Below are 21,050 nucleotides of genomic sequence, written 5' to 3' on the forward strand. Positions count from 1 at the left end.
ATCTTTGTAGTTGTCCTGCATGAAAGCCTGGTTGGAGTGCTTCAGCGGTATGGGTGCTGACTGTGTGGCCCCCCTGAAGGTCCAGTCGCCATAGAGGTACTGCACCTCTGCCAGATGTGTGGTAACCCACTCTTAGGTAAGGAGGGGACACTACCCAGTACCCACACACTAGCATCCATCACCAGATCCCTCTAGACCAAAGGGGAACTAGGTAGCGGGTGTGGGTGGAGGAAGTTCATATGAGTAGGACAGCTGGAGAGAAAGCTAAAAGTTGGGAGTGGAGAGTTGACATGGTAACAGGAGTGACAGTTGTAGGAGGAGTCAGAAGGAGTGAGGAGAAGTGAGTTGTGCTGGGGACTGAAGGAGAGAGGAGCACGTCCCTAGACTAGCCCAGTGTGAAAGAAAAGACTAGAGAAAGAAGGGGTCATATGGGCACGGGAAGTGACGGATGCACCCGTGGCACCCGAATTCACACCGACTGTAGTCAGGTGGAGAGACCAGGTCACAGTAGGGGACCAGCCCCAGACTAGCGGAGAAACGGATGACTCAGCTAGAAACCGAAGGCTGCAGCATCTTCATGTGCTACAGCCAAACCCGCACATATTCGCTGAAAAGGCAGCCAGATAGGATCAAGGGGACCAAGAGAACGTCGCCCGACAGGATCCGAGGCTGCTGGCTTGGGACACTGTGTGTGAAGGCGCAGGGCAGGAGAGGTAGGAGTCAGCGCAGTGAGACGGCCAGGGAAGGAACATCAGAAAGGGGTTCTGGTAGAGTGCACCCCAAATTACATGAGAGCTGGCTAGACCACTGACCCGGAGGACACAGCACCCTGGCTGGGGATTGTAACTGGAAGAACTGAGTAAAAGTGTGAAGACTGCACTCCGCTATGTCCTCAGATTATTTACTGTGTCATCTGCCTTGCTCTACAACCTTTAACAACATCTATAACACTATAATTGCCCTGGGGCATAGCTCTACCCGTGGAGAGGTGTATCAACTCTGTTGCATCACCAACAGCCCCAGTGTCCTCCTTAAGCAGCGTCGGCTATCTCCTTATTGCCGAATACCACGGGTGGCGTCACGACTTTATTTCAACTAACTTCCCCATCTTTATTTGATTGGATGCCCAGGGCCATGGACCTGGTCAGCGCTGCCTTGACAAAACCCCTGAAGAACTGACTAAGGCCCGGACCGAGTCCCCCGGCCCTAGCGGGCGTTCCAACTGCCTCCTCATCCTTCTGTTTCTTTGGGACACGTGGTTCCATTTCTCTTGTTCTGCAGGTACATTGAAAGGTGCTTCTCTTCAAAGATTCTGAAAAGTTATTACTACTCTGTCAATTGCTTCTGCAGGAAAGCAGAAAAGTTCTTCTCTTGCAACATTCTGAAGAGATTATTCTGCTTTGTCAAGGAAATCCTCATCTTTTTTGGTGAACTTCATTGTAGCTATTCTCTCCTGAACACTTTGCACCTTTTCCTCTAACACTCATAAGCTTTCATTTTTGGCACGTAAAGTTTCTTTTCCTCTGGCAAGTCTGTAAACACAGCATACCATATGAGTAAGCCCCCATGTTGAGCAAAATGAATTGTTGAACTAGACCGCACAGTTTGTTATGCCATTTCTCCAGAGTAGATTTAGGGTGTGTTCACACTGGGCATTTTTGCTGCGTTTTTTTTATGCTAATTTTCAGCTGCTTTTTACAGTACCAGTAAAGCCTATGAGATTTCAGAAATCTCATGCACACACAGTTTTTTTTTCATCAGGATTTTGTGCTTTTTTTTTTTTTTTGGACATAGAGCATGTCACTTCTTTCAGCATTTTTGCAGCATTTTTAAAAATGTTGCAAAAATGCAGGTATCATTTTTTGCAGCCTTTTTGCTGCAGAAAAGTCATGGACAGCAACTCAACTTTATTAGCATGCACTAAGTTAGCCCAGAAAATGCACCAAAACCGCAATGAAAAACGCACCTAAACCTGCTTTTTTGCCACAGCTTCTTTCCTGCCAAGAAATCCGGTTTTGCTGCAGGAAAAAAAATGCAGTGAAAACGCCCAGTGTGAACATTCCCTTATATCTAATATGTTGTCTCGGAAAAGAAGGCACAGTATTTGATTTTGGAGCGCAAATTTGGCCGGAATAGGTTGTGGCGCTATGTCTTATTTGCAGTGCCTCCGTAGTGCCACAGCAGCTGAAATCCTCCAAGTATTTTGGAGACTACGCCCCTCAAGGAATTTATGTATATGTGTTATGACAATCTTAAATCCACAGGAGCGTTACAGAATTTTATAATGTTGGACTGTGAAAATGACATATTACATTTTTTTTTCTTCACAAAAATGTTCCTGTAATGGCAAATTTCTCGTTTTCACAAGGCTAAGTGAAAATTTTTTACAATAGTTTGTGCAGTCCATTTTCTCCTGAATATACCGATACCATATATATGAACAGAAACTACTGTTTGTACACACTGCAGGTTATGTAAGGGAAGGAGCATTGTTTGACTTTTGGAACGCAATTTTTTTTTCTGGGACAGATTGTGGACATCATGTATCATTTGAAGAGCCCATGAGATGCCAAAAAGCTATAACCACCCACCCCTTTTGAAAACTGCATTTTTCCAGAAAATAATCAATGGGAGTAGTGACCATATTGAATATACAGGTGATTCTCGGAAATTTATAACTGTTAAAATAAAATATTACAGTTTTTCCATGAAAATTTATCACATTCACAAAGTCCATTTTCTCATGTTACCCAACAATTTGTTGAGCAATTTCTTCTAAGTACACCAACACACCATATGTAGTCAAAAACTGCTGTTTAGATAAAGAGAAGGGAAGGAAAGCTACTTGATTTTTGGAGTGCAAATTTGCCTGAAATAGATTGCAAATGCTGCGTTTGTAGTGCTCCAGATGTGCCAAAACAAGGGAGAACCCCGAAAGTTTACCTAGTTCTTGAACCTACAGCCCTCAAGGAATTCATCCAGGTTTGTACTGAGCATTTTAAACCCATAGGTGATTCCCTGAATTTTATAACATTGAGCTGTGGAAAAGGGCTAATAGCACAAAACAGACCACATAATTTGTTACACAATTTTTTCTGAGTTCACGACACCTCATATGAAATAAGAAAGTACTACATGCATAGTGCAAAGCTGAGAACGGAAGTAGTTCCATTTTGGAGTGTGGATTTTGTTGGATTGGTTTGCGGGTGCCATGTCATATTAGCAGAGCTACGGAGATATCAGAACAGGAAAACCCTTCATAAGTGAACCAATTTTACAATCTCACCCTGCGATGAATTTATGTAGCGAGTGCAATGAGCATATTGACTATAGAGGTATTATACAGAATTTTATACCATTGGATTGTGAAAAAATATATATTTGTACCACTAAAATGTTATTTTAGTACCAGATTTTCCATTTTCACAAGGGGAAATAGGTAAAAGTAGCCCTATATATTTATTACACAATTTCACCTGAAGGTTGCAGGACAACATATGTGGATGTTCTGCACTGTTTGGCCATACGTCAGTGCTCAGGAGTAGAGGTGGGCAAATTTTTTTTGATTTGTTTCCAAATATGATCGGATTCGAATATTGTTTTTGCAGTATTCGTCGAACACAGCTGAATCTCATTAGCGTCAGTGGGAGTAGAAATTTCTGAATATATTCAGAACCGAACATAAGACATACATTCGGCCTGAATATTGTTCGAATATGGCCCGAATATGTCAAAATTAGATTCAGACCCAAAATCTGAACAAATTCGCTCATCTCTATTCAGGAGGGAAAGAAGCACTATTTGACTTTTGGAGTGCAAATTTTCCTATAACAGTTTGTAGACTCCATTTGGAGAGCCCCTAAGTGCCAGGACAGCAAAAACACCCTTCTGGAAAATCATTTATGGAGGTGGGGATGATTTAGTTAGTGTTTTCCAAAAAACAATTACGCATTTGATGTTTCAGAATGAAAATTGCAAATATGCCAATGTAGTGTCCAATATATTCTGCCCAGCTTGTGATTCTGGAGGCACGCACCCTGTAAATTGTTAAAATGAACCTGTCAGATCCCCCATATCCCCCCAAACCCACCAGTATTTGTGTATTTATAGCTACATTTCTTGCCTAACCAGCCCTTTGTCATGTTGGTCCCCTAAATACATGTTGAAAAAAGTATTCAGAAGATGTTTTTCTTATGCAAATTAGTCCTATTAACTCGTTGATGGAGCGTTAGTTCCCTCAGACTGTTTGTCCCTCTTTGCATGTTATAATGCCGCTGTGGATGTGATAACATGGTTTTCAAGAGCCGGCATCATTGCAAGCACTCTGCAGACTCTGCAAACCTCAACATGCTTGAGGTTTTATTCAGGCTCGTCATTGCGTCTCTGAAGCTTGGTGTACTCTTCCCAATTTCAAAGATGCTCTATGCATGGCCAAAAGTTCAGAAGATATGTGAACTGATTTAATCAGCTGTCATGTGCTTATAAAAGCTGTGAGTGGATCGGAGCTCCACCCATGTGTATTGAGTGTTACACACCAGCCTGGGAGATCTGGGGGTAGAAGATCACTGCATATTGTGAATCGCAGATCTTCCATTAAGGCTGGAGTCACACTTAACGTATAAAAATACAGACCGTATTGTACGGTCGTAATACGCAGAAATGTTTACTGAACAGTGATATGTATGTCATCCGTTGTCAAGGTGTGACCGCGTATTTTGCGCATGTAAGCATCCGTATGCTGAGATTTTCTCGCAGTCTTGCAAAATGAATATGCAAATAAAGTCCGTGGAGCCTCATTTAAGAGTCTCAAACACGGGACTAGCTAGATCTTCCTCCAGGGAAGGACCCAGCCAAGGAGTGGCTCCTTTCGGAAACCACCATTACCACCATATTAAGTGGCCCTTTAAGTCAATATCCAGCTCTTTACGAGTTTACAGATATGACAAGGGAAATACCAAGGCCAGGTATCCATCCACAGACAGCTGTTTCGGGTGTTGCCCCTCATCAGTGTGGAGTAGGATTCTTTGACTGGTCTCCCTGAGGTCAGTGATTGTTTCGTGATGTTGGTCTACTAGGCATTGCTCCCACCTAGCCAGAATCCTACTCCATACTGATGAGGGGCAACACCCCGAAACAGCTGTCTGTGGATGGATACCTGGCCTTGGTATTTCCCTTGTCATTTCTGTAAACTCGTAAAGAGCTGGATATTGACTTAAAGGGCCACTTCATTTGGTGGTAATGGTGGTTTCCGAAAGGAGACACTTCTTGGCTGGGTCCTTCCCTGGAGGAAGATCTGGCTAGTCCCGTGTTTGAGACTCTTAAATGAGGCTTCACAGACTTTATTTGCATATTCGTATTTCCCAGGGAGCAATGCACCTAGGATTTCACTGATTGAGCGCCTTTGCCGGCTGCCGCAGTGTTTTCTTTGACTGGTCTCCCTGAGGTCAGTGATTGTTTCGTGAGGCTTGCAAAATGGACATATAATGGAGCCCAATGACAGGTTAAAACCCAAGCGAAAGAATAGATATATACAAATAGAATACATATATATATATATATATATATATATATGTCATTGAGACACACACATATATATATATTTACATTTCATAGAGTTCTACAAGAGCGTCTATAAGACACCTATCCATTTCTAATCCTATAATTACAAGGTAAATAAAGACACAGCCAGTATAAAGTCTTTTAATTGAAATAATGACACAGACTCCTTTAATGGATCTTAATTAAACTATACTTACTGCATCGCCTATTCCACTGATGCCCTCATTCTCCTGTAAGAGAAATAAAATAAAAAAGCAACAGTATACCATACCTGCCCACCGAGAAGTTATACATACTGTCCAACGACGAGTCCAGCTCTGCTACATCTGGATGCTTCTGGCTGAACGGTGGTAGCATTATGCCATCATTCAGCCTGACATCCAGACCCAGCGGAGCTTTATGCTGATGACCAGAGATAACCCCGGCAGTCATGTGCACTGTAGTTCTCACGGTCAGCTCAGCTCGTCACGAGAACTGCAGTGTGAGTGTACACGAACTTCCGGCTTAAACAAGGCACGACATTATTTAAATTTGTACACATGCATAGTAAGCTGCGTTCCCGCACTTCATACACCTGTGACTAAGAAGATAATGCGGTTAACTGCATCTAGTGAAAGTGAATGGGTAATTTCTCTGCTACATACATAGACATGCTGCGGTCTGGAAAGACGCGTCGCATGTGCGTCTCCGCAGGGAAGCTAGAGGCGTCTCAGGACGCATAGTGGAGATGAGATTTCAAGAAATCCCATCCCCCTATGCTGTAACATCTGGCCGCTGCGGGTTTGACGCTGCGGAGGTACGGAGTACCCAAACCGCAGCGTTTACTGCCCATGGGAACATACCCCAAGAGTTCCCGTGGGACAGGGATTGTTGGGGTCCCAGTTCTAGGGACAGTTTAAGGCCCCTCTCCTTTCCCTTACTGAAGACCATCACATTTTGACACTGTGGCTGTTAACCAGTTAAATCATGCTGTTAATCTCTGATGGTGAGATTTCAGTCACATCAGGTGGAAGCACATCACAAATCTCGCCCATCAGCTGGCTGGTGGCATGCGTTCACAGGAGATTGTTATTTCTGCTATACGTAGCAGAGCTGGAGCCCTGCTTTGTGTAGCACAGGCAATCAGACGATCACAGCTTCAAGTCTCCTAAGGAGACTATTTAAAGTAAAATGTGAAAAAAGTTTTTAAAAATATGAAAAAATAAAAAGACTAAAGCTCAAATCACCCACTTTTGCCCAATTAAAAGTAAAACAATTAAAAAAAAATACACATTTAGTTTCATTGCGTTCAGAAATGTCCGATCTATCAAAACATAACGGGAATTAATCTGATAAATGGCGTAACAAGAAAAAAAATCAAAACTCCAGAATTATTATTTTTTTTTTGTCTCAATATTTTAATAAAACACAAGATGCAATCAAAAAATTGTATCTACCTCAAAATGGTATCAATAGAAATATCAGCTCAAGGTGCAAAACCTAAGTCCTCATTCAGCCCCAGATCCCGAGAATTAAAACACCACGGGTCTCGGAAAATGGCAACAAACGCAAAAACTTTTCTTCTTACAAATTTCAGAATTTTTTTTCACAACTTAAATAAAAAATGAACTATACCTGGGGAATCATATTAAAAGGTCAGTTTTACCATAGAGTGAACATCATAAATAATAATAATAATAATAAAAAATTGTGACGTTTTTGAAATTTCACTGCGTGTGGAATTTCTTCCCCGCTTTTCCTCTTCACTATAAGGTAAAATCAACGGTGTCATTCAAAAGTAGAAATTCGTCCTGCAAAAAAGCAAGAAACATGGGTATATTGTTGGAGAAATTAAAAAGTTATGACTCTTGAAAGAAGGGGAGGAAAAAATGAAAGCGACCACAGCGTGAAGTGGTTAAACTGAATTTTCAGTTTACTACTCTGCATGCAAACAGCAGACATCTTGGAAGAATCACTGTGAGATTGGCTGTAATACTTTGCAAGAATATGTAACTCTGCTGTCAGTATACTGAGAAAAGACTGACAATAATTTGATTGTAAAGGCATTGAAGACATGACCTGGCAATCCACTAATGATAAAATGCCTAGGATATCCTGTGTCTGGAAACCCTGCTTTAGTTTTCGAAGCATTGGTTTCAAACCTTGACTGTAGGAGCTGCAAAAGAAATATTCTCAGTATTATACATGCCCTACAATGTTTTGTGTAATTCAGCACCACGGAGAGCACTGAGTTATAGGGTATTCAGGGATGATTTCCGTTTTACTGCGGCTGGGGAGTGACTGGAATTGTTTTAGAAACAATGTGCCGTTAATATTTAATTGGAACAAACATGATACAGTTGTCTTTTCTGTATGTGTTCTGTTAATGGATTTTAGCCTGACCACTTTCAGAGGTCTTTACAGATGTTATCTCATAAAGAAAAAACCTGCTGATCAAATGATGGTCCCAAGTAAAGCTTCTGAAACCACTGGTGTACCGTTAAATTTCACAGTTGCAGGCTGGCCTGTCCTATTTTCTTCCGTGGTGTAGCATTACTTCTCAGAACGCCAAATGCATGACTAAATTATTGTTGGGTCAGATATTCTGGGGAAGAGTCGTTATTTGTTAGCACTATGGCAACCATGTGCTCAAATAGGGTGTCAGGAAAAGGCGCATCATCTTCATAATTCTTTTACTGATAGTTGACTCCACTTTTCAGCTGAAAAGAGAACTAGACTAATTGTCTTCAAAGGTGCACATGAATTGGTTTTGTCATAAATATCTCTTTTCTGACTTCGACATACAGATGAATCCACTGCTTGACCTAGTATTCTTTTCTTTACAATTGGATGAGGGGAGAAAGTTGCTGGCAGAAGCTTCTGTTGGCACTTAGCTCCCACAAGAACAAAAGGAACAGATGCTTAAACTCAACAATTTTATTCTGGGGTAAACATAGTTGGAGGTCTTCAGGGTATGTTCATATGGAGCAAACTTGCTCCGAATTTTCTGTGTAGGGATGCACACTGCAAATTTCATCCACAGGCAGAATGCGGCACAAACATCTGGAGCATGTTAATTTTCCGTCGCGCTGAATTTTAGCTGCTTTCAATGCATTGGCTAAAAATTGCAGCAAATGATTTTCACAATCTGCTTGTTAAACACTCTTATTTTATAGAGGATTTGCCATAAATTTCTGTCAAGGTTTGTTCTCTGTCATTGGAAAAATTTGCTGTATGTGAACATACAGAAAGTAAAACTTGAAAATGGTAAAGAATTTCAACACTATAAAGCAGATACAGTGGGTACGGAAAGTATTCAGACCCCTTCAAATTTTTCACTCTTTGCTTCAATGCATCCATTTGGTAAATTCAAAAAAGTTCATTTTTTCTAATAAATGTACACGCTGCACCCCATGTTGACTGAAAAAAACAGAAATGTAGAAATTTTTGCAAATTTATTAAAATCAGAAAAACTGAAATATCACTTGGCCTTAAGTATTTAGACTCTTTGCTCAGACTGTCATATTTAAGTCACATGTTGTCCATTTCCTTTTGCGCCTCCTTGAGATGGAGCTACAGGATTCTACAGGTAAACAACTGGCTAGGTCGATGGTGCCGTCAGCAACGTTTTGGGTTTCTTGACCATGAAGTGAATTACCTGTATGATGGACTCCTTGCTACATATGGGTTGCATCTTATGAAAGTACATATTTGGTAGACGCCTTGCTACAATCATCAGGAGAGCTTTAAACTAGAGCAATATAGGATGGGAAATAGATGGGCAGGAAAACGTATGCAGCTAATGAATTCTGTTCAGAACCCTGCTATTATAAGTGGAAATAAAGAACCAAGACAACAAATTCTGAATGAAAATAGAGGAGCAAAAGAGAAACTGACAACAAGCTAAGGCCTCTTTCCTCACTTCCGTTGTCGGCAGTCAGCTGAAATCCGCCAAAGGTGAAAAAAAACTGATCCGTCGCCGTTCAGTGATGTACAGATGACAGTGGACCACGGATCCGTGGAAGGTGGAAAGCGGCTTCATTTAAAGTGACCGCGGCCTTCATCATTGCGATCTCGCGGGCTTCATTCCATCGCCACGATATTGCGGGCATTCATCAGATCTTCCATGATCGAGATCGCCACGATCTCGCGGGCTTCCATGATCGAGATTGTCGCGAACTCGTGGGCTTCTATGAGATCGGCTTTCCATGATCGTGGCAGTGGAGCCGAGTTCAGATGAGGGGAGAGAGAGAATCTCTCCCGGAACGGTATTTAAATGGGTTAAAATGCTTCCCGGAGTTAAGATTCCGGGCATGCACGGTTCAAAATAGCGGACCGTCAAAGAAAAAAACGTTGCAGGGTCCATCTCATCCGCACGAGAGCCGCTAAAATCTTGGCGGATCCGTTAAAAAACGGGTGGGACGGACGACCGTCTGTCAAGATCCGCCAATAATGTAAGGTTATGGGGGAAAAACGGATCCGCCCCTTTTTTGGCGGATCTGTTTTTTTAAAAAACTGGCGGATTTTGACTGACGGCAAAAAACGGAAGTGTGAAAGAGGCCTAAAAAGAACATTGGAAACAAGCAAGAAGAATTAGAGCTGCTAACACAGGAAGAGAAATATGATATAATAGGCATCACTGAAACTTGGGATGATGCACATGATTAGAATACAAACCGTGAAGTCTACAACTTATTTATAAGTAACAGGCTTAACAAGCAGGGAGGATATGTTAGAAAAGGGTATATCTCCACAGAGAGTAAGGGTCCCGTCACACCAAACGATGCACCAGCGATCCCGACAACGATACGACCTGGTCAGGATCACTGGTGCATCGCTATATGATCACTGGTGAGCTGCCAAACAGGCAGACACACCAGTGATGAGGACCAGCGAGGACGCTGGTATCCAAAGTAAATATCGGGTAACTAAGCATGCGCGTCACTTAGTTTCCCGCTGTGTACCTTGGATATCAGCATGCTCGCGCTGAGAGCTGGTATCCAAGGTAAATATCTGGTAATTGAGCGCGCGCGGCACTTAGTTACCCGCTGTTTACCTTGGATACCAGCTCCCAGCGCGAGCACGCTATTATCCAAGGTACACAGCAGGTAACTAAGCGCTGTGTGCGCTTAGATACCCGATATTTACCTTCGATACCAGCTCCCAGCATCTGCTTACAGTGCTGGGAGCTCGCTGATCATTGGTCTCCCACTGCCACACGCAGCGATGCGCGCTGGCCAGCGGGAGGCCAACGATCAAAAAATGGCCCAGGACGTTCCTGCACGATCAGTGATACCCGGCGGGGGGGGGGGCGGGGGCGGTCGCTGATGCGTGCCACACACAGCGAGATCGCTGATGCGTCACAAAATCGACAATCTCGCTAGCGATCTTGCTATGTGTAACGGGCCCTTAAAGCTTAAGAGAATGGTAGCTCTGTAGAAACTGTTACATTCTTATCAACAGGGAGGAAATTTAGATTACAAGAGGAGGAAGACCTGTGAGAGGTCAGGCTAATGTTGGTCTTCAAAAAGGCAGATTTTAATGGACTAAGAAAGAGACTAGGAAATGCCCAATGGCTGGATATTCTAAAGGACAGATACAGTGGGTATGAAAAGTATTCAGACCCCTTTACATTTTTCACTTTTTGTTTCATTGCAGCCATTTGGTAAATGCAAAAATGTTATTTTTTCACATTAATGTACATTTTGCACCCCATCTTGACTGACAAAAAAACAGAAATGTAGAAATTTATGCAAATTTATGAAAAAAGAAAAACTGAAATATCACATGGTCATAAATATTCAGAACCTTTGCTCAGACACTCATATTTAAGTCACATGCTGTCCATTTCCTTGTGAACCTCTTTGAGATGGTTCTACTCCTTCATTGGAGTCAAGCTGTGTTTAATTAAACTGATTGGACTTGATTTGTAAAGGTACACACCTGTCTATATAAGATCACAGAGCTCACAGTGCATGACAGACCAAATGAGGATCATGAGGTCAAAGGAACTGGCCACGGAGCTCAGAGACAGAATTGTGGCAAAGCACACATCTGGCCAAGGTTACAAAAGAATTTCTGCAGTACTCCAGATTCCTAAGAGCACAGTGGCCTCCATAATCCTTAAAGGGAAGAAGTTTGGGACCACCAGATGTCTTCCTAGACCTGGCCATCCAGCCAAACTGAGCAATCGTGGGAGAAGAGCGTTGATGAGAGAGGTAAAGAAGAACAACAAGATCACTGTGGCTGAGCTTCACAGATGCAGTAGGGAGATGGGAGAAAGTTCCACAAAGTCAACTATCACTGCAGTCCTCCACCAGTTTGGACTTTATGGCAGAGTGGCCCGACGGAAGCCTCTCCTCAGTGCCAGACATATGAAAGCCCTCATACAGTTTGCTAAAAAGCAAATGAAGAACTATGAGAAATAAGATTCTCTGGTCTGATGAGACGAAGATAGAACTTTTTGGTGATAATTCTGTGGAGAAAACCAGGCACTGCTCATCACCTGCCCAATACAATCCCATCAGTGAAACATGGTGGTGGCAGCATCATTCTTTGGAGGTGGACGACATTTTGCAATTGAAGGAAACATGAATGCGGCCAAGTACAGAGATATATCCTGGATGAAAACCTCTTCCAGAGTGCTCTGGACTTCTGACTTGGTCGAACGTTCACCTTCCAACAAGACAATGACCCTAAGCACACAGTTAAAATAACAAAGAAGTGGCTTCGGAACAACTCTGTGACAGTTCTTGACTGGCCCAGCCAGAGCCCTGACCTAAACCCAATGGAGCATCTCTGAGGAGACCTGAAAATGGCTGTCCACCAACATTCACCATCCAACCTGACGGAACTGGAGAGGATCTGCAAGGAAGAATGGCAGAGGATACCCAAATCCAGGTGTGAAAAACTTGTTGCATCATTCCCAAGAAGACTCATGCTGTACTAGCTCAAAAGGGTGCTTCTACTCAATACTGAGCAAAGGGTCTGAATACTTATGACCATGTATTATTTCAGTTTTTCCTTTTTAATAAATTTGCAAAAATGTCTACATTTTTGTTTTTTTCAGTCAAGATGGGGTGCAAGAGTGTAGATTAAGAAAAAAAAGAACTTTTTTGAATTTTACTAAATCGATGCAATGAAACAAAGTATTAAAAATTTAAAGGGGTCTGAATACTTTCTGTAACCACTGTAAATTATTACTAAGGCCTCGCTCCCACCCTCTGAGATGCTACACTTTTGATGCAGGGAAGACATGCAGCATCAAAAACGCTATAAAAGCTCATTTAGAGAACGTAGCCTTAAGCTTTGACAGCTTAATGGGTTTGTCCTTGATCCAGTGCTGCTCACTTCTACAGTGGAAGGTGATCAGTGCCGATGATCTTATGTCTACACTTAGCTGCCGTGAAGTTTGCATGATTGGTGGGTATTGTGCAGTTTTCCTACTGTATAGAATAGGTTTACAATACTTGATGATCATGCACACAAGTATGTGTAAATGTGATGTTATTTGCACCACTCACCTCTAGCTTCAGAACTGAGCTGTGGCAGACAAAGCCTTTGCAGCTAGACCAGGTAGGTAGGTAATGTAACAAATTGCCACAATGGCTACTGTCACTTCATTGACTTACTTTTGACCAATTTTTATCCCCAAATTTGGTGCAGTTTAAATACATTTTAATACACTCCTACCTTTTTTAGAACATTTTCAAAACTGTTGGAGAGACACCATTACAGCATTTTTTTGCACGTCATGGGCCAGAATTACAAGCTTACTTACAGTTTAAAGTATAAATTTTATCATAATTAGGCAACGTACAATACATTTATATGGATACACGTAAATAAAATGGGAATGGTTGGTGATATCAACTTCCTGTTTCTGGCACATTAGTATATGGGAGGCAGGAAACATTTCAAGATGGGTGGTGACCATGGTGGCCATTTTGAAGTAGGTCATTTTGGATCCAACTTTATTTTTTCCAGTGGGAAGAGGGTCATGTGACACATCAAACTTATTGAGAATTTCACAAGAAAAACAATTATGTGCTTGGTTTTAACGTAACTTTATTCTTTCATGAGTTATTTACAAGTTTATGACCACTTATAAAATGTGTTCAAAGTGCTGCCCATTGTGTTGGATTGTCAATGCAACCCTCTTCTCCCACTCTTGACACACTGATCGCAACACCGCAGAAGAAATGCTAGCCTAAAGGGGTGAGATTCCTTGTAGGAATGCTTGGACCTGACACCCATAATGTGGTGTGTTGTGAATTCACTTTCTGGCCTACCTCTGGTTGCTAGTGAAGGTAGTGGAACTGGTTGTATTGACAGAGGGGTCGCGAGGTCTCTTTCCGGGCTCCCTCTGGTGGTTACAGGAGGTAATGGAGCTGATCTAATTAACAGAGGCCTGCCACCTGATAATGAGGAGGACGATTGGACATCTGGAGTTTTTGACTGGATTTAAGACCGCCAACTCCCTCTTTCCCTGCTGGTGATTTTTTCCTGCCTCCTGAGGTCTTAGTTCCAGCTCAGTCCCTGCATGCTCAAGTTAAGTGTTCTTTTGCTATTGTTCACATTTGATTTGGTTTTATCTGTTCAATTTTGTGTGGTCAGCCAGTCCCGGCTGGGGCTGTGCTGAATTTTCATCCTTATGTTACTGCTTGTGCCGGTTTGTTTTTGTCCCTTACTAGATTGGTCTCTTTTTTGCTCTGCTCTCAGAAAATGCCAGAGTGCTGATATAGTGGGCGAAGTCTAGTGACTTCAGTATTTTTCTATCAGACGTGTTGGGCATTTTTTGCAGGGTTTTTTGCGTGATTGCAGACAGTGTCTATCCTTTCCTGTCCTGTCTAGTTTGTGTGGGCCCCATTGTTTGCTCAGCCTATTTTCCTACCTGCGTTTGTGTTTTCATCTTGTCTCACAGACAGTATATGTTTGGGGGCTGTCTATTCCTTTGGGGTCTGCTCTGGGGCAGTTTAGACTTCCCCTTTCTTGCTTTAGGCTTATTTAATTCTCCGGCTGTGTCGAGGCGTCTAGAATCATCGTAGGTACGCTCCACGGCTACTCCTAGTTGTGTGGATAGGATCAGGGGTCTGCAATCCGCTTAGTTACCAACCTCTCTGGTTTTCTGTGGCTTAGCTTGGTCTTGCTTTCCTCCTCGGTGACCTAATCATAACAGTGGTGGTGCACCATCTTGCTGGAAAAACTCAGGGAACGTGCCATCTTCAGTGCATAAAGAGGGGAACACATCATCATGTAGCAATTTCAGATATCCAGTGGCATTGAGGTTTCCATTGATGAAGAATGGCCCCACTATCTTTGTACCCCAGCATTCCTACATGAACAGTTTCCTGGAAAGTGGATTGGTCGCCGTGGGCCAATTGAATGGCCACCAAAGTCTCCCTTTCTGACCCCCTTAGACTTATGTTTGGGGTCATCTTAAGGCAATTGTCTATGCTGTGAAGATACGAGATGTGCAGCATCTGAAACAACGGATACTGGAAGCCTGTGCTAGCATTTCTTCTGCGTGTTGCTATCAGTCTGTCAAGAGTGAGAGAAGAGAGTTGCATTGACAATCCAACACAATGAGCAGCACTTGGAACACATTTTATAAGTGGTGATAAACTTGTAAATAACTCATGAAAGAATAAAGTTACGTTAAAACCAAGCACACCATTGTTTTTCTTGTGAAATTCTCAATAAGTTTGATGTGACACATGACCCTCTTCCCATTGAAAAAAAAGTTGGATCCAAAATGGCTGACTTCAAAATGGCTACCATGGTCACCACCCATCTTGAAAAGTTTATCCCCCCCCATATACTAATGTGCCACAAACAGGAAGTTGATGTCACCCAACCATTCCCATTTTATTTAGGTGTATCCATATAAACGGCACACCCTGTACATGTATCCGTTGCTATCTGGTTGCAAATTGCTGATGTCATACCTCTGATCCGTAGCCTCATTTACCTGTCTGCAAAATGATTTTCAAAAGGAGGGCACCAGGTATGTGTACCCTACATTGGCCTTTGGCAAAATTTTTGTATTATCAAATTTTTACTTAGTACTAGAAGGTTGATAAATTTAGTACAGTAAATCTACCTTCATGTATGTATAGGGATGCATAATTTTATATATCATTATATACAATTTATATACAGTAGTAATTTAGCTTTAAATAAATAAAGGTAGAAAACTTTTAAGGGTGTGTGTGCACACGCTGCGGATTCTGCTGCGGTTCCGCAGCGAATTTGGCCTATGCGGGTCCGCAGCAGTTTTTGCTGCGGTGTACAGTACCATTATTCCCTATGGGAATAAAAAAATGCAGTGCAGACGGTACGGATTTTTCCACGTGGTTTTCCTTCGGTTTTGAAACCACAGAAAGAATTGACATGTCAATTCTTTCTGCGGATTGCCATCTCCTCCATTGTGGAGATGAAAAACCGCAGAGCAATCCGCAGGTAAAACCGCAGGTCTTTTGACCTGCAGATTTACCTGCGGATTTTACAAAATTCGCGCGGCAAAATCCGCATCCCATTCCGCAGCGTGTGCACGTAGCCTAAGAGTACTTCTTTATTGCCTAGGGAGCATAACTTTGTAACGGAGGGGCATGGGAAAAAATTTTCCATAAACAGTTGAACGGTCACTTTTCATACTCCGTTTAAATAAAAAAAAAAAAATCAATTAAAAAGGTCCTTTTTAATGAATTCTTGTAATGACTATATGAAGTTGAGGGGTTGCTGATATTGCCAGAAACTAAACTTGTGCTTTCTGTTTGTTTGGCAGGATTTGTAAGGATGACTACAGAAAGCCTAGTAAGCATCATTCTACCCATAAATTCTACAGCTGCCGTTCAGAACACTACAGAAGATGAGGTGTGTGAAAACTGGAGAGAAATTCACCACCTGGTTTTTCATTTAGCCAATGTATGTTTTGCCTTGGGACTGATTATTCCTACAACATTAAACCTTCATATGATATTTCTTCGTGCTTTACTGTGTCTAGGTAAGTTATGGAGTGTGAAGAACTCACAGTTTGCTGGATGTTTTTTTTTTTTTTTTTATTTGAAGAAAACCTTCCAGATAAATGAAATTTCCTTTATTGTATAAGCTAAATTATTTTTTTCAGGGGGTTTGTATGTGTGCTCAGTCTGGGCCCCAAACACACTGCCTTTTGAATCCCCAAAAAGTGCTAATATGTGGGTTTATAAAGACTACCCCTCTCCATATACCAAAAGGATGCCCATATTAGCAAAGAGGCAGTAGTACAAGAACAAAAGAAATAAAAATAGCATTCAGTATGTTGCACATGTATCTATTAGCATATCACATACAATAAAATGTGGAAATGCATGTAGCATGTCTCAGTCTTTATGCTTTATCCCTTTCGTCTACTACTTTGTCCTTTATTTGGTAGAAAAGGTCAACCTCTAGAATCCACTCCAAATAGAAGGTGTCACAGTGCAATGCCAGTGACATGGAATAATCATTCATTTGGCAGTAAGTGATGTGAGAAAAGATGTCAAACCTTGTCCCATAAGTGATTTATCAGCAGACAATCCCGCTATATGTGTAGCATAGAGACCACTACTTTATGAAATTGCCAGGAAACTTTAAGAGAAATTAGTTACATTTTGGAAAGATCCTTTAGCGCTTGAGATTCACATATTCTTTCCCTTGGCAATTCAGCTATTACCTCTATCATATGGGTTAAGCCTCTGCCTATGAGCAGAGAATGTTTATTTATTCTGTCACCATATTAGCCTCTTGGATAGAGGTGTCTTATAATAATTATCTCTTTATTTTATAGCGCCCACATATTCTGCAGTGCTTTACAATTTTTGCACACATTATCATCGCTGTCCCCCATGGAGCGCACAATCTAAATTCTCTATCAGTATGTCTTTGGAATGTGGGAGGAAACCAGAGAACCTGGAGGAAACCCATGCAAACACAGGGAGAACATACAAACTCCTTGGTGGGATTTGAACACAGGACTCCAGGGCTGCAAGACTGTAGTGCTAACCACTGAGCCATCGTGCTGCCCCATAATAATAATTTTACTTCTATAGCGCCAACATATTGAGCAGCACTTTACATTATAGAGGGGACTTGTATAGACAATAAAAGGCATTACAGAATAACAATAATCACATTAAACAACAGATACCAAGAGGAATGGGGGGCCCTGCTGGCATGCTTACAATCTATGAGGAAATAGGGGAGACACCTTGGACCATAATTCACAAATAACTGGAGAAGCAATAATTCTGCACGTGTAAGCACGTGAATCCAAGGTGGGTTGCAGATACAGCCAAATTAGGGTATACACATGTGGTCAAAATTGTTGGTACCCCTCGTTTAATGACAGAAAAACCCACAATGGTCACAGAAGTAACTTGAATCTGACAAAAGTAATAATAACTAAAAAATCTATGATAATGAACAAATGAAAGTCAGACATTGCTTTTCAACTATGCTTCCACGGAAATTAAAAAAAATAAATAAATAAAACTGATGAAATAGGCCTGGACAGACATGATGGTACCCGTAACTTAATATTTTGTTGCACAACCTTTTGAGGCAATCACTGCAATCAAACGTTTCCTGTAACTGTCAATGAGACTTCTGCACCTCTCGACAGGTATTTTGGCCCACTCCTCAAGAGCAAACTGCTTCAGTTGTCTTGTGTTTGAAGGTTGCCTTTTTCAGATGGCATGTTTCATCTCTTTCCAAAGATGCTCAATAGGATTTAGGTCAGGGCTCATTGAAGGCCACTTCAGAATAGTCCAATGTTTTCCTCTTAGCCATTCTTTGGTGTTTTTAGCTGTGCGTTTTGGGTCATTATCCTGTTGCAAGACCTGTGACTGAGGCCAAGCTTTCTGACACTGGGCAGCACATTTCTCTCTAGAATCCCTTGCTGGCCTTGAAATTTAATTGTACCCTGCACAGATTCTAGACACTCTATGCCAGATGTAGCAATGCAGCCCCAGAACATAACACAGCCTCCTCCATGTTTCACATTAGGGACAGTGTTCTTTTCTTGATATGCTTCATTTTTCCATCTGTGAACAGAAGCTTTGTGGCTTGTCAACATGCAGTTTGGCAAAATTCTAATGTTTTTTTTTTAACAATGGTGTCCTCTTTGGTCGTCTCCCATGAAGTCCACTTTAACTCATACAACGATGGATGATGCGATCTGACACTGATGTTCCTTGAGCTTGAAGTTCATCTTTAATCTGTTTACAAAGTTTTTCTTGGCTCTTTTGTTACCATTCGCATTGTCCGTCTCTTTGATTTGTCATCAATGTTCCTCCTGCAGTCATGTCCAGGGAAGTTGGCTACAGTTCCATGGAACTTACATTTCTAAATAATATGTGCAACTGTAGTCACAGGAACATCAAGCTGCTTGGAGATGGTCCTACAACTTTTACCTTTAACATGTTTGTCTATAATTTTCTTTCTAATCTCCTGAGACAACTTTCCTTCGCTTCCTCTGGTCCATGTTGAGTGTGATACACACCATGTCTCCAAACAGTACAGTGAGTATCTGTAGCCCTCTACAGGCCCACTCACTGATTCCAAGATTGTAGACACCTGTGATACTAATTAGTGGACATACCATGATGTAACATGTCCCTTTTGTCATATTATTTTCAAAGGTACCATCATTTCTGTCCAGGTCTATTTAATGGGATTTATTTTTTAAGAAATTCTATGGAAACAGGGATGAAAAGCAATGTCTGACTTTCATTTGTTCATTATCATAGATTTTTTAGTTATTAATACTTTTGTCAGATTCAACTTATTTCTGTGACCATTGTGGGTTTTTCTGTCACTAAATGAGGGGTACCAACAATTTTGACCACGTGTGTAGGTACAAATTTCTATAACAGTAGTGTCTGTTATATACTGGTAGGTGCTAGGGTTCATAAGTGGTATGGAGAAGATTTTCTGTTCCTCTTGCCCATTTTCCCCATATGTGCTTGCTCTAGATGCTCTATCTGCTTAGTGCTATAGCAAGGCTATAACCCCTCCAAATTTTTTAAAGCAAAAAAACTTTTTTAATTTTGTTTGAGTATGTTAGAAAACCTGACTGCCGGACAAGCATTCACACAAACAGAGGGTAAACCATTCTACAAACCCCAAGGCAGTCATACTAACAACTAAGCCACCGTGCTGTCATCTACGGTATTTAACACCATAACTCCTGTTATAGGAATATGATATCAGTGTTCATATTTCTACTGCTGTTTATTATATGTAGTTTCAGATGGGCGCCTGAAAAAAATAACCCCTTTCTCCTCTCTTTTACTTTATTGAGCCCCTCCTATGTACAAATAAAATATAACTTTTATTTTCTTAGGATTGATAGATGCACAGTGGTGAAGTACCGTATATACTTGAGTATAAGCCGACCCGAGTATAAGCCGAGGCACCTAATTTTATCACAAAAAATTGGGAAAAGTTATTGACTTGAGTATAAGCCTGATATGCATTGTCCCCTCATCCCCATCTTGGTATGCACTGCCGCCTCATCCCCATCCTTGTATGCATGGCCCCCTCATTCCTATACTGGTGTGCATGGCCCCATCATCCCCATTCTGGCATGCATGGCCTCCTCATCCCTATCCTGGTATGCATGGCCCCTCATCCCTATCCTGGTATGCATTGCCTCCTCATCCCTATCCTGGTATGCATGGCTTCTCATCCCTATCCTGGTATGCATGTCCTCGTTATCCCTATCCTGGTGTGCATGTCCTCCTCATGTAAACAAAAAGAAAATTTCAGCTCACCCCTGAGTTGTAATCCCGGTCTGGCACGGAGCACGATATCCTTGCTGCTGCACAGCGCCTGGGACAATGAGGAAATGGAAGTGGATCCAGCTCAACACACCAGGAAATTAATTAAAATTCAACAATCTTTATTGGCAAATCCTTTTAAAACTTGTAGAAAAGACAAAAAAATGGACATCTCAGATGACAAAGCATATACTATGGGGTGGTGTGTATAAGAAATATTGCCATATGCGTTTCAAGTGAAAAACTCTTGAACAGTGGCTATGTCCTCCTCATCCCTATCCTGGTGTGCATAGCCTCCTCACCCCTATCCTGGTATGCATGGCTCTTCATCCCTATCATGGTCTGCATGGCTCTTCATCCCTATGCTGGTCTACATGGCTCCTCATTCCTATCCTGGTATGCATTGCCCCCGCAGAAAAATGTTAGAAAGAATAAACCATGCTACTTACCGTCCCTGCACTCCCTTGCAGCGTCTTGTTCTGATGCCAGCAGCTTCAGTAGCGGTGTGATCATGTGTGCCCGCTGTAAGGGTGTGTGCACACACAGCGTTTTTTAGCGGTATTTTTAGCGGATTTGCCAATAAAACCGCTATAAAACCGCTAAAAATAAGCTTCCCATTCATTTCTATGCATTTTGCACTTTTTGTGCATACTGATGCGTTTTTTTCCGCGAAAAAACAGCTTTGCGGTAAAAAACGCAGCATGCACAATA

General features: G+C 41.8%; 1 protein-coding gene across 5 annotated transcripts in view; it reads left to right on the forward strand.

The window, feature by feature from the left end:
* POPDC1 (popeye domain cAMP effector 1) overlaps window positions 1–21,050 on the forward strand; it is a 365,967-nt gene that overhangs the window by 260,892 nt on the left and 84,025 nt on the right. For all 5 annotated transcript variants that reach the window (XM_073576099.1, XM_073576102.1, XM_073576100.1 and 2 more), the window contains exon 2: window positions 16,325–16,543. In XM_073576099.1, the coding sequence (XP_073432200.1) occupies window positions 16,325–16,543 (219 nt within the window). The remainder of the gene's footprint in view (window positions 1–16,324; window positions 16,544–21,050) is intronic.

The sequence above is a fragment of the Dendrobates tinctorius genome, unplaced genomic scaffold (assembly GCF_039654945.1).
Source record: "Dendrobates tinctorius isolate UK_male_01 unplaced genomic scaffold, ASM3965494v1 ptg000046l, whole genome shotgun sequence".
Classification (NCBI taxonomy): domain Eukaryota; kingdom Metazoa; phylum Chordata; class Amphibia; order Anura; family Dendrobatidae; genus Dendrobates; species Dendrobates tinctorius.